The 24,322-nt window shown below is 37.7% G+C and overlaps 2 protein-coding genes across 4 annotated transcripts in view; both read left to right on the top strand.

The window, feature by feature from the left end:
• Nucleotides 1-12,014, top strand: part of SCAR (wiskott-Aldrich syndrome protein family member 3 SCAR) — a 29,521-nt gene extending 17,507 nt beyond the window's left edge. Inside the window, exons 2-10 of one of the 3 annotated variants that reach the window (XM_076124687.1) lie at nucleotides 6,746-6,902; nucleotides 8,223-8,374; nucleotides 9,170-9,438; nucleotides 9,691-9,871; nucleotides 10,152-10,283; nucleotides 10,533-10,701; nucleotides 10,812-10,936; nucleotides 11,104-11,349; nucleotides 11,733-12,014. In XM_076124687.1, the coding sequence (XP_075980802.1) occupies nucleotides 6,781-6,902; nucleotides 8,223-8,374; nucleotides 9,170-9,438; nucleotides 9,691-9,871; nucleotides 10,152-10,283; nucleotides 10,533-10,701; nucleotides 10,812-10,936; nucleotides 11,104-11,349; nucleotides 11,733-11,926 (1,590 nt within the window). In that variant the 5' untranslated portion in view covers nucleotides 6,746-6,780 and the 3' untranslated portion in view covers nucleotides 11,927-12,014. The remainder of the gene's footprint in view (nucleotides 1-6,745; nucleotides 6,903-8,222; nucleotides 8,375-9,169; nucleotides 9,439-9,690; nucleotides 9,872-10,151; nucleotides 10,284-10,532; nucleotides 10,702-10,811; nucleotides 10,937-11,103; nucleotides 11,350-11,732) is intronic. The other 2 variants (XM_076124688.1, XM_076124689.1) reach the window with 2 other exon arrangements.
• A 7,743-nt stretch (nucleotides 12,015-19,757) lies between these two features.
• Ing5 (inhibitor of growth protein 5) lies at nucleotides 19,758-23,834 on the top strand. Its single transcript, XM_076124302.1, has one exon. The coding sequence runs from the start codon at nucleotides 19,886-19,888 to the stop codon at nucleotides 20,810-20,812; it is 927 nt and encodes a 308-aa protein (XP_075980417.1). The 5' UTR covers nucleotides 19,758-19,885; the 3' UTR covers nucleotides 20,813-23,834.
• The last annotated feature ends 488 nt before the right edge of the window (nucleotides 23,835-24,322 follow it).

Below are 24,322 nucleotides of genomic sequence, written 5' to 3'. Positions count from 1 at the left end.
TAACTTTTCTCACAATATCACAGTAATAAAAACGAAAAGATGACACAGTAATTAAGGAACATAATCGTTGTCTTCTATTACCGGTTGTAATAAGAAAAACGATTAGTCAGAAGCTGTGCTCACTCAAAGGGCAGCAATTATCTAGGCCGTTAGCGCAGACCGGTGTTACTACTATTTGTTTAGACGTTACTTTAAGCAGCTATACGCAACGTGAGCATTTTAATTAGACAGTGTTTACTTAGCAATTAGCAGTCGAATAACACCGGACGATATCTTTATAAGTACGTGTCTTTACGAGAATTACACGAGAGATGGTGAGAGGTTTTTTTCTTGTTTAGTAAGTCTATTTTTAAATAAACTAGATGTCACTTAATTTGGATACGAGTAAGATGCAAGCTTCCCTATTAAATTGCTTCATTTGCAGTTTTTAATTAATGCTTGTTACGGGGTGAAAAGTTAAAGAAAGATTAAATCGATGCTGATCGCTTATTAATAACAGTTAGGCCGTTGCCTAAAATAAGCAACGAATACCAGATAGGTCGTCTACTTTTAGATCTTTAGCACAAATAATTTAACTAATATGAGTCACTTAATAATGAATTGTAAAATTAGTTTCGCTTATCACAATTAACACTCATGTCACTCTATGAAACATTTTACGTATTTGTCAAATTCGATTCAGTAGTTTTTGAGAATGTATGAATAGTTAGCACGTGACTTTTTTGTTGTAATTTTTGACCTCTAGCATACTAAGGCATCTGGATTTCATAATGTTGTCTAGGTTTAAAGTTATAATTATAGTGTCGCAATAATTTCGAGACGGTTGATTGTTGATGTAAAAGGTCTTTGACCATAGAGTGCATAAAAGGATTGGGACAAGATTGATTGATTTATTGACTAACAATACAACTCTCAAACGGATCACCGCTGAACTAATTAGACAGTTCCAAAAATCCTTATTTTTTGCCAGTAAACTGAAATATTTCTAGGAAACCTAGTGAGAACATTATAAGCTTAAAAGGTTAGTTTATAATGAAGTAATATGCGCAAATGTATTGCATTAAGCGATGACGTAAGTATCGAAGTCATTGGTGATGTCAATACGTCGTAATATGTATAGACAGAGTGCACTCTTGCATGCAAATATTGTTATGGACATTGGACATTATAAAATGCAAAATAAAATATGTATAAACTGCACTTAACCTAGCAGCGGAACGCCCCAAGAAAAAGAAAATGCTCAAAGACACGTAGGTATTTTCGTAAGTGAATTAAACAAGTGGCGTTTTTTAGAGTCTGCCCAGGGTCTACCCATGGGATTAAAGCGTAATTTTATTAGTATTCTGGAGTATTCTGGATTCAATTCCGTATGTAACAAATTTTTCTTGAACGAAATACGAACAACTAACACTATTGAAATAGAGTCCTGAAAAAACCCAGTTATCGAAGTTTTCATCTACTTACTTCTTTTGAGCTGAAGTTACGCGGCAATAGAGAAGACTTACATTTTTAAGATTTATGTCTTAGAAACGTGATTTATCGAAAAAATCACGTTCAGATAGATCACGCTCTACGTTTTTGCTTGATTGACAAATATGCGTGCGCGTAGATTAGCCGCTATTATCGAGATTTCACTAGCTTGTACTAGAATTATAAATATCGTAACTTTCGAATTCAGGACTTACTGATTTCAACCAATTAAGTTGACTGTCGATTAAATAATTTGAAAAGATTTATCGCTAATGAAAGTAGGTACCTATAACCTGAAATTATTGTTAATCGAAGGAAGGAAGAGAAAGATCCAACGGCTAGGTATATTTTTTGTGTCCTCTACAACATTGAGAGGCTCAGATTAATGGCTAATTGATTTGATCGCAGGGGAAATTGCTAAAGCTTACTAATTATTTATCGATCAGAAAGTGCTATTGGCTATGACACTCTCAATGTAATATTGATACTTAGAACACGTTTTTCATTCGTACAAAACATACAACGGGGCCATATAAGAGTCATGTTATTCTCGTTGCATAGGAACACAAATTCACCTTGAAAAAGAAAAATATACGTTTATTAGAGCAAATTTTGTTCGAAACCATAACAGTTATTATTTTCAAAGCTTCTTGTTTTCGGAACAACACACGTATTGGCGCCACGTGTAAGCTTTAGAGCCAAAAGCAATCCTAGAGCTGTCTGTTTCGCTTCTGCAATCGTTTACAAACCTTAATTGAAGTTTAGACTTCTTCTGACTTACTCCATCCATTAATGTCAAGACTATTGATTAGTGTTCCAAGAGATGTAAACGCTAATTGCTTTGTATTTTCAAATGAAATGTTCTTTACATTGTTTTTTTTGTTCCTACAAACCGTCCCGATACTTTTCTTTTCAGTTCTAATTCAATAAGAAAATAAGTTTGATTCGAGATAGTTGTGTAGCCATGTATGTATATGTTACTGTAAAAGCCCGAACGGTGGTAAATCCTAAGATTTTCCGGCATAACCTAAGATTTACCAACTCGCAATGGTAAAAGTCCGAACAATTCTTTTATTTCGAACTTTTACCTATATTCACTTGATGATGTCGAGATGTCGCCGGAGCCCCGCTTCGCGGGGCTCCTCCTTCTGGGTGGTTAGAAAAAAAGAACCACGAAGGCTTCTAACCTAACCTACTCATGTCGCTTTGCCCAAAACTACTTCTTTATAACTATGTCACAGTATATAGTATAGTATAGTTATACCATGAAATAGTTATGAAGAAGTTCTTTTTTATATATCGTAACATAGTTCTTAAACTCTGGCTTGTTCGGACTTTTACCATTGAGAGTTGGTAAATCTTAGGTTTTACCGGAAAATCTTAGGATTTACCACAGTTCGGGCTTTTACTGTAACATATATAATTATGTCAATATTTAAAATAGATTTACGGAAAAAACGTGCCGTACTTCAGTCATGATAACACTCTTATCAACGTATTAAAGTAACGGTTAAAATAATCCGTTTCAAATGGCTCACTCGTGGTTCTAATTAGTTAATGTTCGTACTAATTATTAGTATTGTACGATAGTGTACGTGGGATGTAGTATACGTATAATATAGTATATGTATTAAAGACTCAACAATACATAATCGACAGATACTATTGTTCGACCTTGAGTTTTAATAATAGAGATAGAATGTAGCTATGGTAACGGCGTGTCAACTGATCAAAATTCGTCTTGTGATAAAGAAAAATATTTTCGGGAATTTTGACTAGAACTTTTTGTGAACGTATTAGAACATTTTCTAGATTAGGGCAAATCGTCTTAGCCTTTATATTGTTCTTTCATTTGACTATGGAAAGCTCAGAGAAATAGGTCAACAGCTGCTATTGATGATTGAGAAAGTCTCTGCAATCGGAAATTGGCAAGGTATGTAATAATTTTACATTCCTCCTCCAATTTTTCTGTGCTGTGGCCAGGTTTATGAATACATGTTCTGCTTCTAAGATTTCCGTAATAGGTGCAGGTGCTTTTGTACTACTCGTCCAGACTTAATTATATTCAGCAGCAAGAAAATGCGCATCTCTTACAAACCAAGACGTTCACTGTTAAAACAAAGCCTGACAATAAGAAAAGCTTAACTCATGGTGCAAAGTACTGCAACTACAGTTAGTAACAGTTAGCATTATGATTTAAATCTGCATTCTATTGGCACATACCGTTTCAGTCCGATATTGTTTTGATTCGGCACGCCGCACTCGAGTGCCGCTGACATTTCGTAACCAGCCATTCATTTGATGCCGGTATTCTTGCAAGATGCAAACCTTTTGTGTATAGCTGCTGTAACAACTAATTGTTCGTTTGATATTGCCTTGTTACGTCTGTATCTAATTGGGAATGCACCGGTATAATTGTTGGAATAGACTTTAGTTTTTGTTTGAACAGAAATAGTAATCGTGACATTTGGTGGTACCAGAAATAAGTAATCGATTTCTAGAAAACTTGTTCAGATGTTTCCATAACTTTAATTCATAAATTATCAAAATCTATGTGTCTCTGTGATTATGTTGTACTTGCAGAATTTGATTAGTACTACTTAACTAGCATCAAATTTCTCATTTTTGTTACTAAATATTTAAATTTTTATGTTTAAACTCCATCCAATTGCTTAGGGAAAAGTGCTATTAGGTCAATAACCTTACCTTTACCATTTCGGGTTTATTGTCAATTACAATTAGTGCGTTTATAGCACACGCTCATGCTATTCGTAACCGCGAGGAAATGACAAAAGTATGTTCTACGAATAAATGTAAGCGCATCGGTATTCGTAGTTGTAACGCCAGGTGTGAAAGTAACGTGATAGTGATGCTGATTGTTTTTAATTAGCACGTGTTTACGCCATACCTGTGGAGAGAACAGATGAAGGGAGATTAAGTAGCATAGAGTTTAGATGTAAAACTATTTTGAGATGGACAACTCTCGATAAAAAAGCATTAACGTTGACCATGTCTTACAGTAATAAGGTAGGAAGAAGAATTGATCTCATTTGGCAACTGGTATTTAGCATTTATCGTGTGAACTTTATAAAGATACCATTGGTTTCGTATATGTACAAGTACTCAGTGTTACATGCTTCTTGTGGTTAATAAAGGCTGTTGTTTTAGTGGTTTCATTACTAACTTCGTACCACGGTGACCTTCATTATGCTAATATCGATTACCGCAATTGTGGCCTCAGCGCTCTCGTTCTGAGAGAAGACCCGAGTTGTATATAAGACTAACTAAAGTGTTTATTTTGCAACATCGTATAAACTAACAAGTTTCCCGTCTATCAACAAACTCCTGTAAATACATTACTTTCTTTGCTCGTAAAAAGTTACCTGCTTTTTCCTCAATCACAATTGCCAAAGTTTCTTATGCGGACTAACGATGTAGTCAATGAAATTACATACAAGTCCATTTCGCGGTCAACGACCCATATTGTGTCAGTTTCGTGCCTTCTCCATTTTATATGGCCTATTTTCTAGGTGTCATTTTTATGATAGCGTATGTTGTGGACGGAAACAATTTCTTTCAAACCGTCATCTGAACAATGTAGCGGGTTCCAAGATAGACTTTGTATTTTGCGATTATTTTAAACAAGGGCGGTATTTTTGTTACTAGTTCATGCTATATTCAGACCAAATTCTTTATCCTGGAAATGTGCAATTAGTATTGTACAAGTTCCGTCAAAATTTAAGTAAAAAGTACATAATGAACATGCGTACGCATAGTGAAACCTTTGATAACGGAACAAGAACCCAATTCCCGCTTCCAGTGGCCGCACGCACGGCCGTCACGCTATATAAACCAACGGATAACTTAATAACGGCTAATTACTAGGAACAAATGACGGAAAATGGCGAAAAGCCGGAATGGACGATGTACAATAAAGTATCGCATGATGGTCGCACATCCTATGTGTGATACACTACGTTTTTACGGAATAATGTCCGCTATTTATTATAAATATTAATGGTTATAGTCGTGTTGGTATTTCATTCAGTTGTAAAAGAAAATAAATATCCTTGTAGCAGCAGCTGTGCACGATTATAATTTGAAGAAACTTTCCTTTAGATTAGTGAAGTTGTTAGGTTGTTACCCTTTTGGTCTTATCATCAAATGTCGTATTATGATACAATCTTTTCAACATTCAAAGGCTATATACAAGTATACCGATTTCGAGAGTAAATAAGGTTTATACTTCGCAAATGCCTCGATGTACTGTCTTATACGCGACAAAGTTCTATTTCTATACTAGGTGGGCAACATAAGAACAATATACTCCTGCCGACTGTAACATGATCGTAAGAACCAAATGAGGAAATGGGTCGTTTTATTTACATGTGTGTATCATACGTACACAGATAACAACATGCCAACGGCAAATCCTTATATGTTACAAGTATTTTATAACACACTGGTCCAGCTTAGGAACTCATCCAGACCATTTTGAAAAATATCGGTTTATTATATGTAAAAGGAAGATAAGGATTAAACTGCGTGAATGCTTGTCAGAATCATATGAGGCGTATGTATTAATTAATTATTATGGCCAGAAGTGTGACGAAGTAGAGGGAGGTTTTCATGTCTCCAATATTTGGATCGATTTAATGATGATGATAATGGCTTTCTACAGAAAGATAAAACCAGTACTTTTACATACTCTTTATTTTTCCTGTCGTTACATTTTGTTAATTAATGCCATATCTTATCACCTATTAGTAAATATAAATTGTCGGTAATAATATTCAATAATTAACATTTCAGTTGGTATGCTTGCGCAGGTAAATGTTTATTTATAACTAGATACATATTTACTACCAACTGTTTATGTTGTATTGAGAACATCCTGCCGTATACAAAACTGAATCACTTGTACAATTTATTGCTCATATCCTTTTGGCAACGTTGTTTTTTAGTTTGACCGTGAAATATCCATAACGATGAAAATAAAAAGAATACCATTAACTTGTTTTTTTCTGTATGTAATCACAAATTCACTGTTTATGTGTTATTTCTCAGCGCTTTTCAGACCGATACATAAAATAGATATTTCAATTAAATTTATAGTAAGGAGAATAAAGCCGGTCGAAGTGTAACCATTAATAAACCTACAAACGCAAATTATATCACATTAATCCTTTAAGGAAATACCAACGAAACGGGGAAAACATGGCCGTTTGTTACTAAACTGATATTACCTGTCCTAATGATCGTGTTATTGTTCCAGTGATGTACATGAGGTAGCCGAGCGGTGCCGCAGCCATGCCGCTGCCGAAGCGCTGCGTGGAGCCAGTGCACGTGTCGCGCGGGACCGTGCCCGAGCGACTCGCGGTGCCCTCCGAGCTAGAGGCCGTCACTAATGGCACACTCGCCAACACTGTCAGGTAAATATCCTTCAAATATCTATGACATCTTTGCCGATAGATGATACTATTAGATTTTTATGTATGAAAAATGCGGAAATGCACGTTATATTTATATGAAATACGGGAACGTTTCTGTTATACAGGTTCAGGAAGAAAAACCAATTAACATTTGTATTACCTTCGTTACTTATTGTCGGTATTAGCTTGTATAGCTGACGGCTCCTTCATAAAAAATACCAACCTAAGGTTAGATAAGCATAGACCGAGACGCATTAGATTTCATTCTTATACTACATAAATATACTTTTCCATTGTCGTTTTTGGGTACCCTGTATAGGGCTAGCTTATAAATACCTACTTAAAAACATGCAAGTCCACTCCGTGACTAGTTAAGAAAAAATAACTTAATGGGGAGGGGAACACCATAAGGAAATGTAAGTGAAAGTAGAACTTAGATTATATTGACAATAAAGAATTATTATGAGTTGTAGGCTGTTAGCTACACAGTTACAATTACATCACAATAGGTAATACACTCCTCTCAATTGCCTCTCACTATACGCGTGGGATGATCAACAGCTGATGCGTTGTTTTTCGTATTTAAAAAGAAAGTTATACAGAAAGTGACAGTATTTATTTGATCATTCCGTTATGTAAACTTAAGTAATCTTTTGAAGGAGTGAGAAAATGCTACAAATGGCTTTATCACCAATAACGGGACGCATACTATATTATAACATTGAATTTATATTAATAAATATTCAAAAACAAGAAATGATAATTATATTATTATTGTTAAAGTTATATACAGTCAGGATATGATGTTACATAGTTGTTATCTTTTAGTTATTTGAGCCAACATTATGTTTTTCTGGTTTATTTTAAACACAAAACCACACGGCATACCTAAGCTCCTAGATAAAGTTCATAACGCAGGTCACATGTTTTCCTCATTCTCAACAACAAAGACATTCTTTGACTTATTTCAAAATGGCTATACAATTTTAGAATAGGTTTCAGAATATCTAAAAGTAAGTTCTTTAGGATATTTTGAAGCAGATCTTAATTTTATAAAATAAAGGATAGACCTCCTTCTTGATCATATTCGCCATTCCCACAGATCTGATTTACATGACTTTTAAAAGTTTTTTAGGTGAAGCCCAAAGCACTAAAAACCTCTAACCTCTTCCCAGAAGTAAAATTATGGATCCACGACTTGACATGATTCACATAATATTATAGAGAGACTTGTAAAAAACATGACTGGTTCTCTTACCTTTCCACTTATTACCAACAGTATTTCTTCAATATACTCAAGCTATTTGTAATTGATTGCAGGCAGCTGTCGTCGCTGTCCAAACATGCGGAGGATATGTTCGGCGAGCTGACGCGGGAGGCCACGAACCTCGCTGAGCGGACCAACGTGCTGCAAGCCAGGATAGACAGGCTCGCTATAAAGGTCACGCAACTCGACTCCGGCGTTGAAGAAGGTATATATTTTCAGCTATTTTTACACACATACAGATATTTTTACATGGGATGGTTTTTGTATTCTTCTGACATGTCCCCTGACCTCTGACTAGTCTCCTGATTTTTCGAACAATCAAGACTATAATCATCGTGAGCAACGCGAAAGTCTAAAAGGTTTTGGTTTACGACTATCTGTCTCTACACTATTCTTTGTTACAATTATAAATATTTATTAGCCAAAAATATAGTCAATTCATGGATTGATGGCAAGGGGTACTAATTTAGCCATAATTTTATCATGTAGATTCATCACTAATGCCCGGTTTCTGAGGTGCATTTATCGGTAGTTTATCTATTCAATAGCGTTTTTTATATAAGTTTAAACACTATTGAATAGATAAACTACCGATAAATGTATCTCAGAAACCGGGGGTAAGACCTATAAAATTATGATAGGTCTATAAATTGTTGTAGTTTGAGGTGCAGTTATATTATCTCATGATGATTTGCGGAATGAGATCTTATCAAGGCGACTAATTTGGGTGTGGTTTCCCGTTTCAACTATCTTCACGGTCTGCTTTCAACACAATCTTGATCTTATAGATATAACTGTAGTTATAGTATGTTTACAATGTCAACGTTTATTGATTTATCATCACTTGTTCATTTCACACTTCGAAAAGGACATTATTGTCCTATATTATGGATGGCACTAAAACATTTTTCTATAATTTCTTAAGTCATAGAAATTTCCCAACATCCCAAGCAAACTAGCACAATATTAAAATCTTATCATAAATTTTCTTTTATTCCAGTTTCATTGCAAGACATACAGATGCGCAAGGCGTTCCGTTCGTCGCGGACGTTCCAGCAACAGTTGTTCTCTCGCAACTCGATGCCGTCGGCCATGTTGTCGACGTACGCGCGCTGCGATCGCCCGCCGCCGCTAGAAATGCTCAACGAATTCAGAGACGACGGCCGGGATGCTAGAAAGTTCTACACAGATCCAGACTACTTCTTCGAGTTGTGGAGGAGGGAAATGTTGCAAGATACTGAGCGTATTCAGCATGATCGCGGGAAGAAGGTGAGATATACAGGCTTTCTTTTAATAGATACAGCATTTTGGTGTAGGATCATTATTAGAACCAAATTGAGTGCTCTTTTTGCCATTCTTATGCATTGTTATTCACATTCAAGTCAAAAGCTTGGTGGCAAATTACATGTCAAAAAATATTTTGAACTTTAGATTGGTCGCCGACAGTGTAAAAGCAAAATGATTAAAGTTTCATAATTTAAATTGTCAAATCATAATATTAATTTACTCGTTCGTCCTTAGGTTCGTCCAGCCCGCAGCGGCGGCACGGAGGGTCGTCCCGCCCGCCGCGTGCGGCCCCCGCACTCCACACGTGACCGCCTGAAGGAGGCCGCCGTGACCCGCGGCGAACACATCATGTCATCTAATCAGCTGCGACACTACAACATCGAGCCGCAGTATAAGATTGACCCCGTGTATCAGAGTATGTTAACATTATTATTTATTACATCTTAGGCCCGAACCTGCATTAAATGGACGCCCGAGATATGTACCCGTTGCGTGAACACGTACGTGCATATGCTTATGTGCACCGTTACGGTGACAGTTTCAGAGATGACTACTCTGCGGTTCCTGATTTCAGCTCGATGTCCGCCAAACTGCTATATGCCATTTTTTTATAGTTCAAATGCTCAAATATGCGATGTTGAATATACCTGTGAAAATTCAAATACATATAACAAACAATATAAATGTTGTTTTAGCGACGAATGTGTCAGACGGTGGGTACAGAACGTCACAGAACCGGCCGCCGTCGTCACAGCCTGCGAGACCCAACTCCATCGAGATTGAGAACCAGCAGAACAGACAACCGAGGATAACTGGAAATGGACATGGTACATAATAATATATCACAATTATATTTGTATTAAAAAAAATAACTCCTTGCTTTGGTTCTTGAAAAGCAAAACCACCTACATTTGACTAGTCCAATGAATTTACAGACTAATTCTCTTTTCGGGAGAAGAATTGTGTCCAGTCAGACTATAATCAGTTTTATTTCTTCGATTTTTTTTTTATTTTTCGCTGACGATACAGTTAACGTGTTAAGATGTCTTTTAATTGGTATATAAATTGTGTGACAGTAGTGGTGGCGGAGGAGAGCCCGTACGGGTCGGTGGGCGGCGAGCCGATCTACGGCGGCAGCATGGCGGGCACCCCTCGCCGCCCGCGCCCCTCCGTCCCGCCGCCCGCGCCGCCCGCGCCGCTCGCCAACCCGCCGCACTCGCCGCCCGCGCTCAACACGCCCACCAGGTAATCGCACGATCGATCGGACTTTTGCCTGTAAGACGGCGTTTTATTTTTATGAAAAAACCTAATCGATAGTAAGTTTATCTTATAAAATTATGTGTGGTGTGGTGCAGGTCGACGCTGCCGCCGCCGCCGCCGCCGCCCGAGGGCTCGACGTCGCCGCCGCTCACCAACGGCGCCTCGCCGCCGCACCGCACCGCGCTCGACGCGCACCTCGACCACATGCACGCCGTCATCGGTAACGTACCCCGCACACGCGACCTTACACTGTCTATTTATGTGTCGTGAACGCTTATCTCGTTTCTACCGAAACTCGATATAAGCGGTCGACGATCGCGATCTAAAACGGTCGTCGAGAGGCAAGTGCGATCGCGTCTCCTCGACTGAGCCGTGTGTCGTGTGCAGGTATGATGTCGTCGGAGGAGGCGGACGGCGGGCTGGGCGCCGTGCCCGCGCCGCCGGCCGCGCCGCTGCCGCCCGTGGCGCCGTCGCCGCCGCCGCCGCCGCCGCCCGCCGCGCCGGGCGAGGACCGGCCGCGCCCGCCCTCCCCCGGCGCGCTGCTGCGCGGCGCCTCGGCGCTGAAGCCGCCGCGCCCGCCCGCCGACCCGCAGCCCGACCCGCGCTCCGACCTGCTCAAGGCTATCCGCGACGGTACGTTAATAGAGACAACCGACGAAAAATATTGTAATTGATCCTCCGACTCGATGTAAGCAAAGTTTTTTTGGAATCGCTTTCCTCGTTCGCTACTTCTTCGGAGGTGCGAGTGACTAACCGCGACGCATGATCGGAACTAAGTTAAGCGAAGCATGTTTAAATTTTTCTGACCTTTCTAATTATTATGTTGCATGTAATATTGCTTACGATATCGATTTCATAGCAGAGAGGACTCTAATCTTAGTTTGTATTCGTTCATATTGCGATATCCTCTTTAACCGTAATGAACAATAACGCCATCGCATCGAAGTTTACTAGTCTCAGTCTAGTTTTTACGTCCAGAGGACGATAATAACGTTCTACTCGATCGTATTTTTCAGGTATAAAACTGCGCAAGGTGGAGAAACGTTGCGACGACACGGCGGGTCGGTACGACACGCTGCGGGGCGCCCCCGTGTTCCTGGACGTGGCGTCGATCCTGGCGCGGCGCGTGGCCGTCGAGCTCAGCGACACCGAGTCCGACGCCGAGTCGGAATCCGACGACTCCGACCAGTGGACCGAGTCACGCGCGTGACGTCGCGCCTCGCCCCGCCCCGAGCCCGCGCCGCCGCGCTCCCGGCCGCCGGAGCCCGGGCCGGGCCCGGCGCCGGCGCCGCCCGGGGAGCCCGTCGCCATCACCATCAAGCCCGAGCGCGGCGCCAAGGAGCCGGCCGCGCCCGCCGCGCCCGCGCCCGCGCCGCCCGCGCGCTCCTCCCCGCGCTACGTGCGCAACTCGTCCTTCCTCAGCCGCGACATCGAGGCGCAGCACGCGCGCCGCCCCGCCGACGTGCCGCCGCGCAAGTCCTCCATCCCCGCCGCGCCCGAGCCCGAGCCCGCGCCTTCTCCGCCCGTCAAATCCCCGCCGACGAAATCGCCCCCGGTCGATTCTCCCCCGATCAAGTCCCCGCCGATCAGATCCTCGCCGGCCGGTGAGCGCACTCCGCCGATTGGCGTCGTGGCTTCGCCTCCGTCGCGGCGAGCGACCCCTCCCCGAAGCGAGGTGATCTCTCCCCCGAGCGAATCGAGAGCCGTTGTAGCACCGCTTTCTAAGATTGACGACGGCGCGAGTGCACCGCGGACTCCGTGGCGGGAGTCGCCCGTTTCTAGAGAAGTACCCGTTAGAGTCGAAAAGTTGTCCCTGGCGACGAACGAGATCGATAAGCCGATCGACGACACCGAAGCTATCGAACCGGTGCCTGAAAATGCAGACGGTGATAGTGTGCAATCCGGGAAACCCGAAGAGTCTAACGGGGTCGGTGACAAGATCAAGAAATTCGAAAAAGCGGCCGAGGACGCCAGCGCCGGTGTCGGCCGGTTGTCCCGGCCCGGTTCGGTCCGCGGGCGGCCCCGCACCGAAAGACTCGGCTCCGATAACAGTAGGGAAGATCTGCCACCGCCCGCCACGCCCTTCAAGGACAATGTTCATTTCGACTTAGGACCCTCTGCATCTAACGAACGTCCAGCCACCGTGCTAGAAAGACAACAGAGCTTGACTAGAAACGCGTCTGTCGCCTCGGCCCCCGTAAGGTGGCAGCGGACCGACAGTACGTCTGCGGACGGAGAAAAAATTCGGCCAGAACCCCAAAAAATTATAAAGCCGGAGTTCAAACCGATGCCTTCGCCGGTCGACGTGACGATTCGCTCGCCGAGTCTGGGGGCCAAAATCGGCGACCAATTTCCGTCACACGGCACTGCATTCCGCAACGTCGCTTCCCCGGATCCTTCCCGCGCAAGGGAGGTGCAAAAGTTCAACGACGATGTAAATACTCAAAATAATTTTAAGACTTGTAAATTTAAAACCAAGGAAAAGTACTCGGTCAGCAAAGGCTCGAGCTACTTTACCAGAGGCTCGGAAGAGATATGGCTCGTCAAGAAGAAGGACATCGAGGAGATCGAGGAGAGGGTGCTGGACTCGTTCAGGCGCGCGGGGGGCAACATCTGCATGCGCAGCGAGTCCATGCGGCCGTCGTCCGACAGCGGGCAGAGCGTGTCGTTCTCGCACGCCACCATGGGCCGCAGCAAGCGCGGCATGTATGCGCGCAGCGAGTCGCTGGACCCGCAGTGGGCCGGCGCGCGCGCGCACACGCTCAAGCGCCAGTCGTCCGTGGCCTGCACGTGCGGCCACGACAAGAAGACCCGCGCCAAGAGCGCCGGCGCCGACCCCGCGCCGCCCGCGCCCGCCACCCCCGCCGCCCGTCCGCGTTCCCGCTCCCACGGGGACGAAAACAACCAGACTCACGTCCTAGATAAATACGAAACGCTCGTATGACTTCCTCCTTCCTCTCGCCCGCCTCGATCCGCGCGTGGTGATTGTGATACTTAGCACAGTGGAGTGGACTCTGACCTCGTTGAGATGAATGATGATGAAACGATCGCCGTTAATCGACGGATAATTTGTCATATCCATATTTGTCCCGTTTTTGATCCTACATATTATAAAGTATAGGTTGTTAGGTCACAGGTCGATATTGTAAGAGAAACATGGTGCATGGATATCGTTCGATGTTTTCGTGATGCGTAATAAAATGATGTTAATATTAATAATCATACTTATTATGAAAGAAGATTTATTGGCTAGTCTTAGAAAAGAATGAGACGGACGTTAAATATTTGTTTCATATATAAAACCAAATATATATACGCGATACTTAGAGATGAGAATGGTTAGATAGTAGTACTAAATTTTTAAATATCTACTCTTCCCTAAAATTAAAATTGACAGATTGAAGTTTTATTATGTTGACATTTTAGAACATTAGTTTAATTAAATTGAAGCATTTAAAATCTCACTGCTATAGTGTTTGGACTGAGATGGCCCACCTTAGCACGACCTTAATGCATGGTGCTTAGCTTGTTGATACATTCAAATATTTGTTTAGAGCCCCCGAAACTGTTTTCTTTAAACGGTTGTGAAATTACGTTTGAGATTCTTGATATTATGGTATGTGTATTTTATTTATGAAGTAAAAATGCTTTAATAGAACAGGATTTATGAAGTTGCTAGTCGAAGTTTTGTATTCAAACATTGTAAGGTGCGTCGTTCATTAAAACAGACAATGTCTGTCTAGTATTCACATACATTATGTCTTATAATATTACTTATGTACGATTATTTCCAATAATCATGTCGGTTAGGAAAAGTAAATTAAATGCCTATACTTATATATAAGATTGCGATGTCAGATAAATTATATAGTAAATAATATGATTTTTGTAATTTCATAATATAATATATGTGACCTGCGTATGTAGTGCCAATTACATGATATATCGATTGTATATTTTCATCGAAGTAAAGACATTAACTTCCATTTTATACATTTTGTAACAACAGATAGTGAACAAAATATACTGGACGTGTTTCGTGTACTCTATTGTAATTGTAGGTAAGAAAGGAATCTCAAAGTTTTCTTTCGACTTTTCTCTCTATACGAAATATTATTATTCTGTGTGAGCTAATTGTATTTCCTAAATATATACATTCCGAGGTGTTTAGTTGCTCACTGTTCCCACGTGACTGTGTTTGATATGTTTAATGTTAAAATGAGCAACGAATGTGTACCAAATTTTCTAAATATGTAGTGTTGTACCTAGCTAGGCATAAGTTTACAAATTCAGTTCTTGTATGTACCTTGTCTTATGAGTTTTTAAATATAGATATATGCGATCGCTTGTTGAAAAGATACTACGTTAGAATATCCTATTCATGATTAATTACAAATTAACCTAGATTATTTACTACGCAATTTTTCTACCTGATAATTTAAACTTTTTGTAAGTTATTAAGTCCGCCATTTGTGTAAATAACAATTCTTATCTCTTAATGAGTAATTGATGATATAAATGAGGTGTATCTTGTATAATCCTGAAATAATTTATACTATGCTATATGGAATCTTTGAGAACGTCTACTTTGGTTGCGTAATAATCTGTATGAGCAGCATGTAGAATAGTAGTGTAATGTACGTAACTGTCACGATTAAGTAGTAAGAGATGTAATTATAGGTGTAAGGAAATGAATAAAGCATGTTTTATATTATGTAGAATACGAACGCCTCTTTATGTTGCCGTCAATGGCAATTGCTAATTATTTATTTGCATTTTTTCTTAAATGTTTATAATTTTTAATATTAAAATCAAAAGCAAATTGTTGTAATCGCTGAATAGTCCACTAAAATACGATTGAGCCATTGATTGCGATGAGATGTAAATGTAAATCTCATATTGAGTGACTTTAAGCCTTTTTAGTGACAAAAGAAAGGAGCTTGTTGAGATCACATTGTGGGCAATGGCTGCATCGAGCTAAGTGCTTCGTATCCCGGACTATAACGTCATTGTGTAATAAGAATTATATTTTATAAATTGTTTATTTGCTAATACATTATAAGTTAAAATATGTTGTTTTATTTAAATTACTTCATCACGGACCATTGAGTTTTAACTATTTTATGGTGGCAATTTGTTTTCCTGGTAAATTCGCTAATGATAGGTGAGTATGCACTGTCGGAAAGCAGCAAATAATTTAGTGTACGTTACGCTAGCAAGAAAGTGTCACCTAGAGTGATATAAGTAGAACGTATAATTAGTGCGCAATCTGCTGTAAATGTGCGCCGCATAAAAAAATTGTGCGTGTTGTAGTTTTGAAAAAAAAACGTAAAAACGATTCCTGCTGGAGTAACGTTGTTCTAGCAAGAAAATTCTAGACGAATTATCGGAGAGATAAAATACATACATGGGCAGAGAGCTTATATTTGTGCAAGTATGTGCGCCATAAATATAATTTGTGCGTCTTCAGGTTTTCGAGATATTGCGTTTCTCGCTGCAGTAACGTTTTGCAAATTCGTGTATCTCCAAGACCATTTTATGTGCGCCTGTAGAATGAACATACACGAATAGCTCTTAATTTGTGCATATTTGTGACATAATTAGATGCCAGATAATATTTATAATTTTCAAGTAATCGCGCTTTATTGAAAACTTAAAAAAATATTGTAGCGCCTAAATGAGAAGACGTATAAGCTCGCTAAAAACTGTATTCGTTCCATCTTTTTGTTTATAATTACCATAAAAAGTTTCAAAACAGAACCTACAAGCGTTAATGAATAATATTACTAAAAGTCGAAACGACGGCATCATAACTTTGACGCCAACAAACAAGAAACTGGCTCAACCTAAGATGTGTAGATGTAAACCAAAAATTAGTGCATTTATCAAATAATATATAGTAAAAATATCCAGCTTCAACTGTTTCGTGTTAAGTAAATATTAATATCAAACCAAAACAGTTATTCAGCGCAGGTTATCCGACCAAATTCGAATGACTACAAAAAAGCGACGGATTCATACGTATCGATGACCTCCTTTATTAAACGTATTACACCTAAACTGTGTTCGTACAGTCACGCTCAAATGTTCGTTGGGAATTATTATTACAATGACCTAATAAAAATATAATATATGTAATATACCTAGGTATTAAATGTACTTTCTGATCATATGAAATCAAAGAGCTTGTTGGTTTAAAAAAATATTATTTTTATTATCATAATCATGATTCTTAAAGTAATTATGGCAACAAATCACAGATCAAATTTTCTACCTATAAATATTAGAACAAACATTGTTCAATTAAACTATTTGTACCTTGTATAGTCATTTGGTATTATTTAAAATCACAGATCAGTTTTTCATTTACTTAAGTACACAAACAATAAAATCACTTAAAGTAGTTCAGTACCATCATGGCGTGAAATTTAAATATTAAGTAGTTGTTGTTTTGGCCGAGATATAATTATGTTTTGGTTAGGTATGATTATATAGTACGCGAACGTAATAAAAACCTATAGAGCGTTATATTTTGTTATCAATTTATGTTTTTTAAAGAATAGCCGGATTTGAAAACTTCAACTCAAGTTTCACATATCGGGCTGCTTAGGTTTGGGTTTTCAAATTAGGCAATTAATAAAAGGATAAAAAAGAATAATAATTTTAACCGGTCTATACTACGTTCGCGTATCATACTATCATACCCAAAACTAAATTATATCTCGGCCAACAAATGATGTACATAATCGTGCGCAAAGTTACCGGAACAGCTAGAATAGAATGATAGAAGAATAGGTATGTTTAATTTAATCAAAAGTTATTTATTTTTAACTATTTTCTACTGCACTGTACTCGGGCACAATACGTTTCAACCAGTTAGCGAGTAAAGTTAAGAAGGTCATCGACACGTATGAATCCGTCGCTTTTTTGTAGTCATTCGAATTTGGTCGGATAACCTGCGCTGAATAACTGTTTTGGTTTGATATTAATATTTACTTAACACGAAACAGTTGAAGCTGGATATTTTTACTATATATTATTTGATAAATGCACTAATTTTTGGTTTACATCTACACATCTTAGGTTGAGCCAGTTTCTTGTTTGTTGGCGTCAAAGTTATGATGCCGTCGTTTCGACTTTTAGTAATATTATTCATTAACGCTTGTAGGTTCTGTTTTGAAACTTTTTATGGTAATTATAAACAAAAAGATGGAACGAATACAGTTTTTAGCGAGCTTATACGTCTTCTCATTTAGGCGCTACAATATTTTTTTAAGTTTTCAATAAAGCGCGATTACTTGAAAATTATAAATATTATCTGGCATCTAATTATGTCACAAATATGCACAAATTAAGAGCTATTCGTGTATGTTCATTCTACAGGCGCACATAAAATGGTCTTGGAGATACACGAATTTGCAAAACGTTACTGCAGCGAGAAACGCAATATCTCGAAAACCTGAAGACGCACAAATTATATTTATGGCGCACATACTTGCACAAATATAAGCTCTCTGCCCATGTATGTATTTTATCTCTCCGATAATTCGTCTAGAATTTTCTTGCTAGAACAACGTTACTCCAGCAGGAATCGTTTTTACGTTTTTTTTTCAAAACTACAACATGCACAATTTTTTTATGCGGCGCACATTTACAGCAGATTGCGCACTAATTATACGTTCTACTTATATCACTCTAGGTGACACTTTCTTGCTGGCGTAACGTACACAATAATTTAATAATATGCTTGTACATTTGTAAAGTATGTGTTGCTACGGTGAAGGTTTAATAAGGAGAAAAAAAGAAACAAATAATTATGCACTTACCTTTTTTTTATATTTTTTTCATAAACAGCATGATTTTCAGCTTGTTGAATTATTAAAGTGAACTCCAGGTTTTAAGCCTCAGTCTCGGAAAATCAATGTTGGTTCACATCATTATCATAATACTACAATATTAAAGTGTTTATTTAAATCAATCTCACTGGTTTAAACCTAAAATCACAACAATATACAATAAAGCACGCAAATAAGTATTTTACTACTACGAAATTAATGTCTGTAGTATTAAAGTTACCAATGCTATAGGTATACAATAGCACAGAGTACTCTGTAATAACTGCAAGTACGTGTTCGTTTACAAAACTGGAAAGCACGTAAAAAAATTGAATAACGCGCGCTTTTTTGCCACTTCCTTTTCCGTTCTTTAGACTGGTCTCTCTTTGGCTGTAGTTCCGTAAAGTGTTGCCAGATAAAAATAATTTAATAAGTTATTATTTTAAATGTTGTCTTAACACCAACCATCCAAAAGAATAAGATTTATTATTTTGAAATATTTAGAAAACCATCAATTCTTTGAAATTGGCATTGGATGTAGTGCGCCCATAGTGCGGTTTGCAATGTCCTTCTTAACAGATAGGTAGCTGTATTTTAACAGTTTTGCTAGCGTTGCCGTGTCTGCAAACTAGCAAGATAGTCACAGAGCTAAGAAGGTCCTTATTATTTTTGAGTAATAAAATTATACCTGTTGTTATAATAATAGCTGTACATATCTTAGACAATTACAATCAAACAACCACGATTAGGTAACATCATATAAGTAAATTAATGATTAAATATACTTCCTTCGTGATTTCAAAACAATCTACTAATATACCACACATGAGTTAAAATCGCATTTATTAACTTATTTTTATGAAAAATCTTTTTTCCTGATCATGAACCGTGACCACTGAGTCAGTGACCCGGTGACCGAAAAATTATATTCGCGCCTTTTAAATTTCTTGGGCTGCCACTGTTAATATTTTTATGATAACACGAAACCTGTTGAATTTATTGCTATTAATGTTCTATTGAACTTTTATCGATAAACATCCCACACTCATCTGAATTTGCATGCAGATTCAAGAACTTTAGTCTTTACTATTTCAAATTAGGCCAAATCATAGTCCTAAAATATAGGTAGTAATGCTCTGTATTCTCAGCTGTCATTCGTTATTATTGAAATTATTTCAAATCACTATCACCACTGGCAACACTGTACATTCGCTTGTTTGAGCGTGAACGAAATGTGTAAAGTGCATATCACGAATTTCAAGTTTTGTGTTAGTTTTATTAGTTAAAATTAATGAAATTAATAAGTAAAATTAGGCGAGTACGTGTAGACATTTATGAGAATAGCGTACATAGGTTTCGCGGCTAGTATCGTATCGTTTGGTGTTATTTACAGTGTTTCGCACTTTCATTTTCACGCAGTTACAAAATATTGCAAAATGACTTCAGCACTTTATTTAGAACATTATTTAGATAGTCTTCAGCATTTGCCGATAGAATTACAAAGAAATTTTAAGCTGATGCGTGATCTAGATGACCGCGCTCATGGCCTAATGAGGACAATCGACCTTATGGCTGACGAGTTGCTACCCAGTATCCCTAAAATGGACGATGAAACAAAAAAGGAGAAGGTGAACACCATACAAGGTCTGTTTAATAAGGCCAAAGAATACGGGGATGACAAAGTGCAACTCGCCATACAAACATATGAGTTGGTTGACAAGCACATACGTCGCCTTGACTCTGACCTCGCGCGATTTGAATCTGAGATACAGGAGAAAGTAAATAGTGCTCGCGCTGCGCAGGCGGCTGCTGCCGACCAGGAAGCAAGTACCACCACTGTCAAAAAAGGCAGAAAGAAGAGCAAAATCAATGACAAAACTGCAGCCACCTCGGGTAAGAAGAAGCGTGCTGGCGCGTCGAGCGAAGAAGACGCAGTCGCGTCGGGACGATCAGCCGCCAAGAAAAAGACGGTACGCAAAGGCGCAACTGCGACAGCCAATGCTGTCAAAGAACAAGAAGAAACTGGTGACTTGGATTCAGTTGCAGGCATGGCACATCCGAGCGATGTGCTCGACATGCCAGTGGACCCCAACGAACCTACATATTGTTTGTGCCACCAAGTGTCCTATGGTGAGATGATAGGCTGTGACAACCCGGATTGTCCTATAGAATGGTTCCACTTTGCATGTGTAGATCTCAAGATCAAGCCCAAGGGCAAGTGGTACTGTCCTAAGTGTACTCAGGACAGAAAAAAGAAATGATCCACAATCAGACCTCCTGCAAAGCCAGCAGATAAGACTGTGACTGTTAAGAAAGAGTTAAAGTGAATACCTATTATATTAATAAGTTAAATGTATGAATAATATATCTTTCAATATGTCTCATGTGATGATAATATATTTTACAGCTATGTGATAAGACTATATTTTAAAGACATGTCTAAAACTATTGAAATTCATGTGCAATAGTTGTGAAAGTCTTATATTAAATATATTTTTAATCTTATTGTTACATCATATTGAGAGACTTCCAAGTAATAAGATTGAAAAGTTATTATTTATAAGGAATACTATAATAGTTTGAGTTCAATTAATTTTCAAGTCATTAATTGATGTGTTGTGTTCCAAGTTCATCAGCTTTTTACAGCTTTGTATAAATTGATGACATTGAGAACAAATTCTTTTGCAAATATTGAATGTGATGTTTTGGACACAGTTAACAAAAACAAGGAATGAGAAAATGTACAATTGCACAAATATTAGTGATCAATTATTAACTAATAATATTGTTATGAAATGGTGGCCCTGACTTGTAACTTAGTGATAAATAAAGTAATATATAAAATGCTAGAAACAATAATAGCAGCTTCTAATATTAAGGATAATCTTATGATAATGTTATAATATGCCTTAATTAGCATTTATTTAAAAATGGCATAATGACGCAGTCATAGAATAGGGAGTGTTTTGGTATGTTAGACATAGTTATGAGATTTATAAATACAGATAATTATGTATATGACTTCCATTTTTATAACATTTGTATGAAAGCTTTTATAGACACCAAACATTTGTATAAATAGTATGAAATAAAACTAATAAAAGATTATATAATATTGTATCTAAGAAAAAAAATATTGGCTGTCTACACTGGTACATTATTAAGCCAGAAAAGATATACCTCAAAGTAAAAATCCATGTATTATCTATCATCATTAATTTTTTTAACATTTATTTAACTAATTCAATCCCTTTTGGCTACTCGGGCCTGATTATTTTTATTTTATTTTTCATTAAATATCAATGGTAAGTTATTGGGTTAATTTATTGCATAATATAATAATATGTTTTATGTATTTTTTTGTGTAAGACTGAACTTTATCTAAAAGGATTGTGTCCTCTGGCTTAATAATAACTTGAATGTACTACTATTATTGTCATTTCATACATAAACAATGATGTCTATCATTGAGATACATTTAAAAGAAACTATTAAGTAAAACAGTCAGATGTGTGACAAATTATATGAATCCCTTATTCTAAAAGCTAGCTAGTATAATGAAATGAGTCCTATATAAATTAATTGATGTAGTGTAAAGTTTTATCTTAGGCTTACAATTTATGTTCTAAAAGTGTTGTGTGTGGTCTAAGACAACTAGGACTTTGAAATTGATGTTTGGGTTGATTGTGGAGGACAGAGTTTGAGTGAGTAGTTCTCAAAAACAAACCTATCTGCCAGTATTGTACTTCATCATGCCAGCCTTTATTACAACTATGTTAGATACACTTTTCAGTCTCTCTATATGCTGTGGAATACCAGTAATTTACCTAGGAAACATTTCTATTACTTGTCAATATTAAATAAACCAACAACTCAAAGGTCTAGAAATAATATTGTATTGTTATACACTGCTAGTCTGAAAAATACTATTTATAGTAATATGATAAAAATTTGGCTGGCACACCACATAAGCACTATCAAGTCATCAATCATGTGTACAAGGTAGCTGCTGAACAAAACTTATACCAGAAACTTTAAGGTCACTTGATAACTCCCAATCTTCACCATACACTTTTGATGTTGTTATTCAATTTTAATACTTGTTACTATTGTTGGGTCGATCGATCTCTCATAGTAGCAACATTGGAATAGTTAGCTAGGTTTGTTAGCATAGTTTTATTACATCACATTTGCCAATTTATCAATTTTATAGAGTTATGGCAGTGGCCACTTATACAACTTGTTTCAGAATGTTTTAGTTATAAATTAAGGATTGTATTACAGACCAAAATAGTATATGAAATTAAATGTATTGAACTGAACTAATCAGTCTTTCCTTGAATCAATGTGTGTAATATTGTGAAATCAATGATACTGTATGTGGCTATTGCTTAGTAACGAAATCCTTAAATATGACTAAAACATTCTGTTACTCTTTTTTAGTTGGATAATTGAACATGTATTTAAGTTGCTCATCTATTTATTGACATTAAAATTGAGAGAATGAAGTCCTGTATGGATACTGCCAACATATGTTTATAAGTCATTATTGATAAATAATGGGCACTGTCATATTTTTGTTATTAGCCTCCGTTATAAGTTGAAGGGATTAGTAGGCTAGGCATGTATTGAGAAGTGATTCACTCATGAAATATTGTGAATCTTTTTCTTATATTTTGTCATGTTGCATGTTAGTTTGTACAGTGAGACTAAAGCAATATAGTAATAGTTAGAAGCCCTATGACTGTTTTATTGAAATAATAAGATATATTTCTAATATTTGCAGTTAATGACTTATTTTTACTAGCAGGCAATAAATATTATAATCAATGAGTACACCAAATAATAGCATATTTAGTATTGTAACATATTATAGGCAAATTTTATATCATAAATGTTACAAATTACTTCCGAGAGTTGGTATTCCTTTTATGAAATGTAGTTATTGATATATTATATATTACTTTTTCATGATACTGAGAAATAGAAGGCGAATATTGCCCATCTTATTAATATTTTTTTATTTAATTATAATACACCATACTCAGGCAGGTGTTAATGTGACTTAGACATGTTATTCCATAATGTTGTGTACATTTTTTCATAAATAACTCATTAATTCCATTATTTTGATTTCTTGTTCACACCTTGAAAAGTATTAGATAATACTTTATTAATTACTTTTAAATCAATAAGTATTAAATTGTTTCATAATTTAATACAGCCCAACTGGAATTAATGTTTTGTTATTGCCATTATATTGTGTTTAATAAATATTATAAAATATAAACTTGGTTTTGTTTATCACTAATCATGCTGATATATTAATATAAACAATACTTATCGCCGTGGATATATTTTCCCTGTAGAAAACATATTAATTGTGATACTACCACAAATTGTACAGAAGTTATTAAATTATTTGCCATTTGGAACAGTGGCGCCGTGTGGGTGTAGTTGAAAGGGGTTTTATCACTTCTCGAGCGTAGTGGTTTACACGAGAATCAATAGATGGCGTGGCTCTCAATATAGTGTAGCAGTATTATTGTACGATGTGTAGTACAGCTTTGCAGAAACTATCGCAAACTATCGTAGGAATCCGTAGGATAATGGTAATGGGTGCATTTTCTGTTTGTTTTTTGATTAAGAGAACAGTATACCTGCATAACGAAATTAATTTTCTTGTGTTGTCAACGATCGTAGGCAAGCGCTACTGGTGTTTAGACTACGCGGAGAAAAATGGGTTTGATTACTATTGGTCGAGCAACTTG

Source organism: Anticarsia gemmatalis, chromosome 16 (assembly GCF_050436995.1).
Source record: "Anticarsia gemmatalis isolate Benzon Research Colony breed Stoneville strain chromosome 16, ilAntGemm2 primary, whole genome shotgun sequence".
In the NCBI taxonomy this organism is placed as follows: domain Eukaryota; kingdom Metazoa; phylum Arthropoda; class Insecta; order Lepidoptera; family Erebidae; genus Anticarsia; species Anticarsia gemmatalis.
This window is presented reverse-complemented; position numbering and strand designations above follow the sequence as displayed.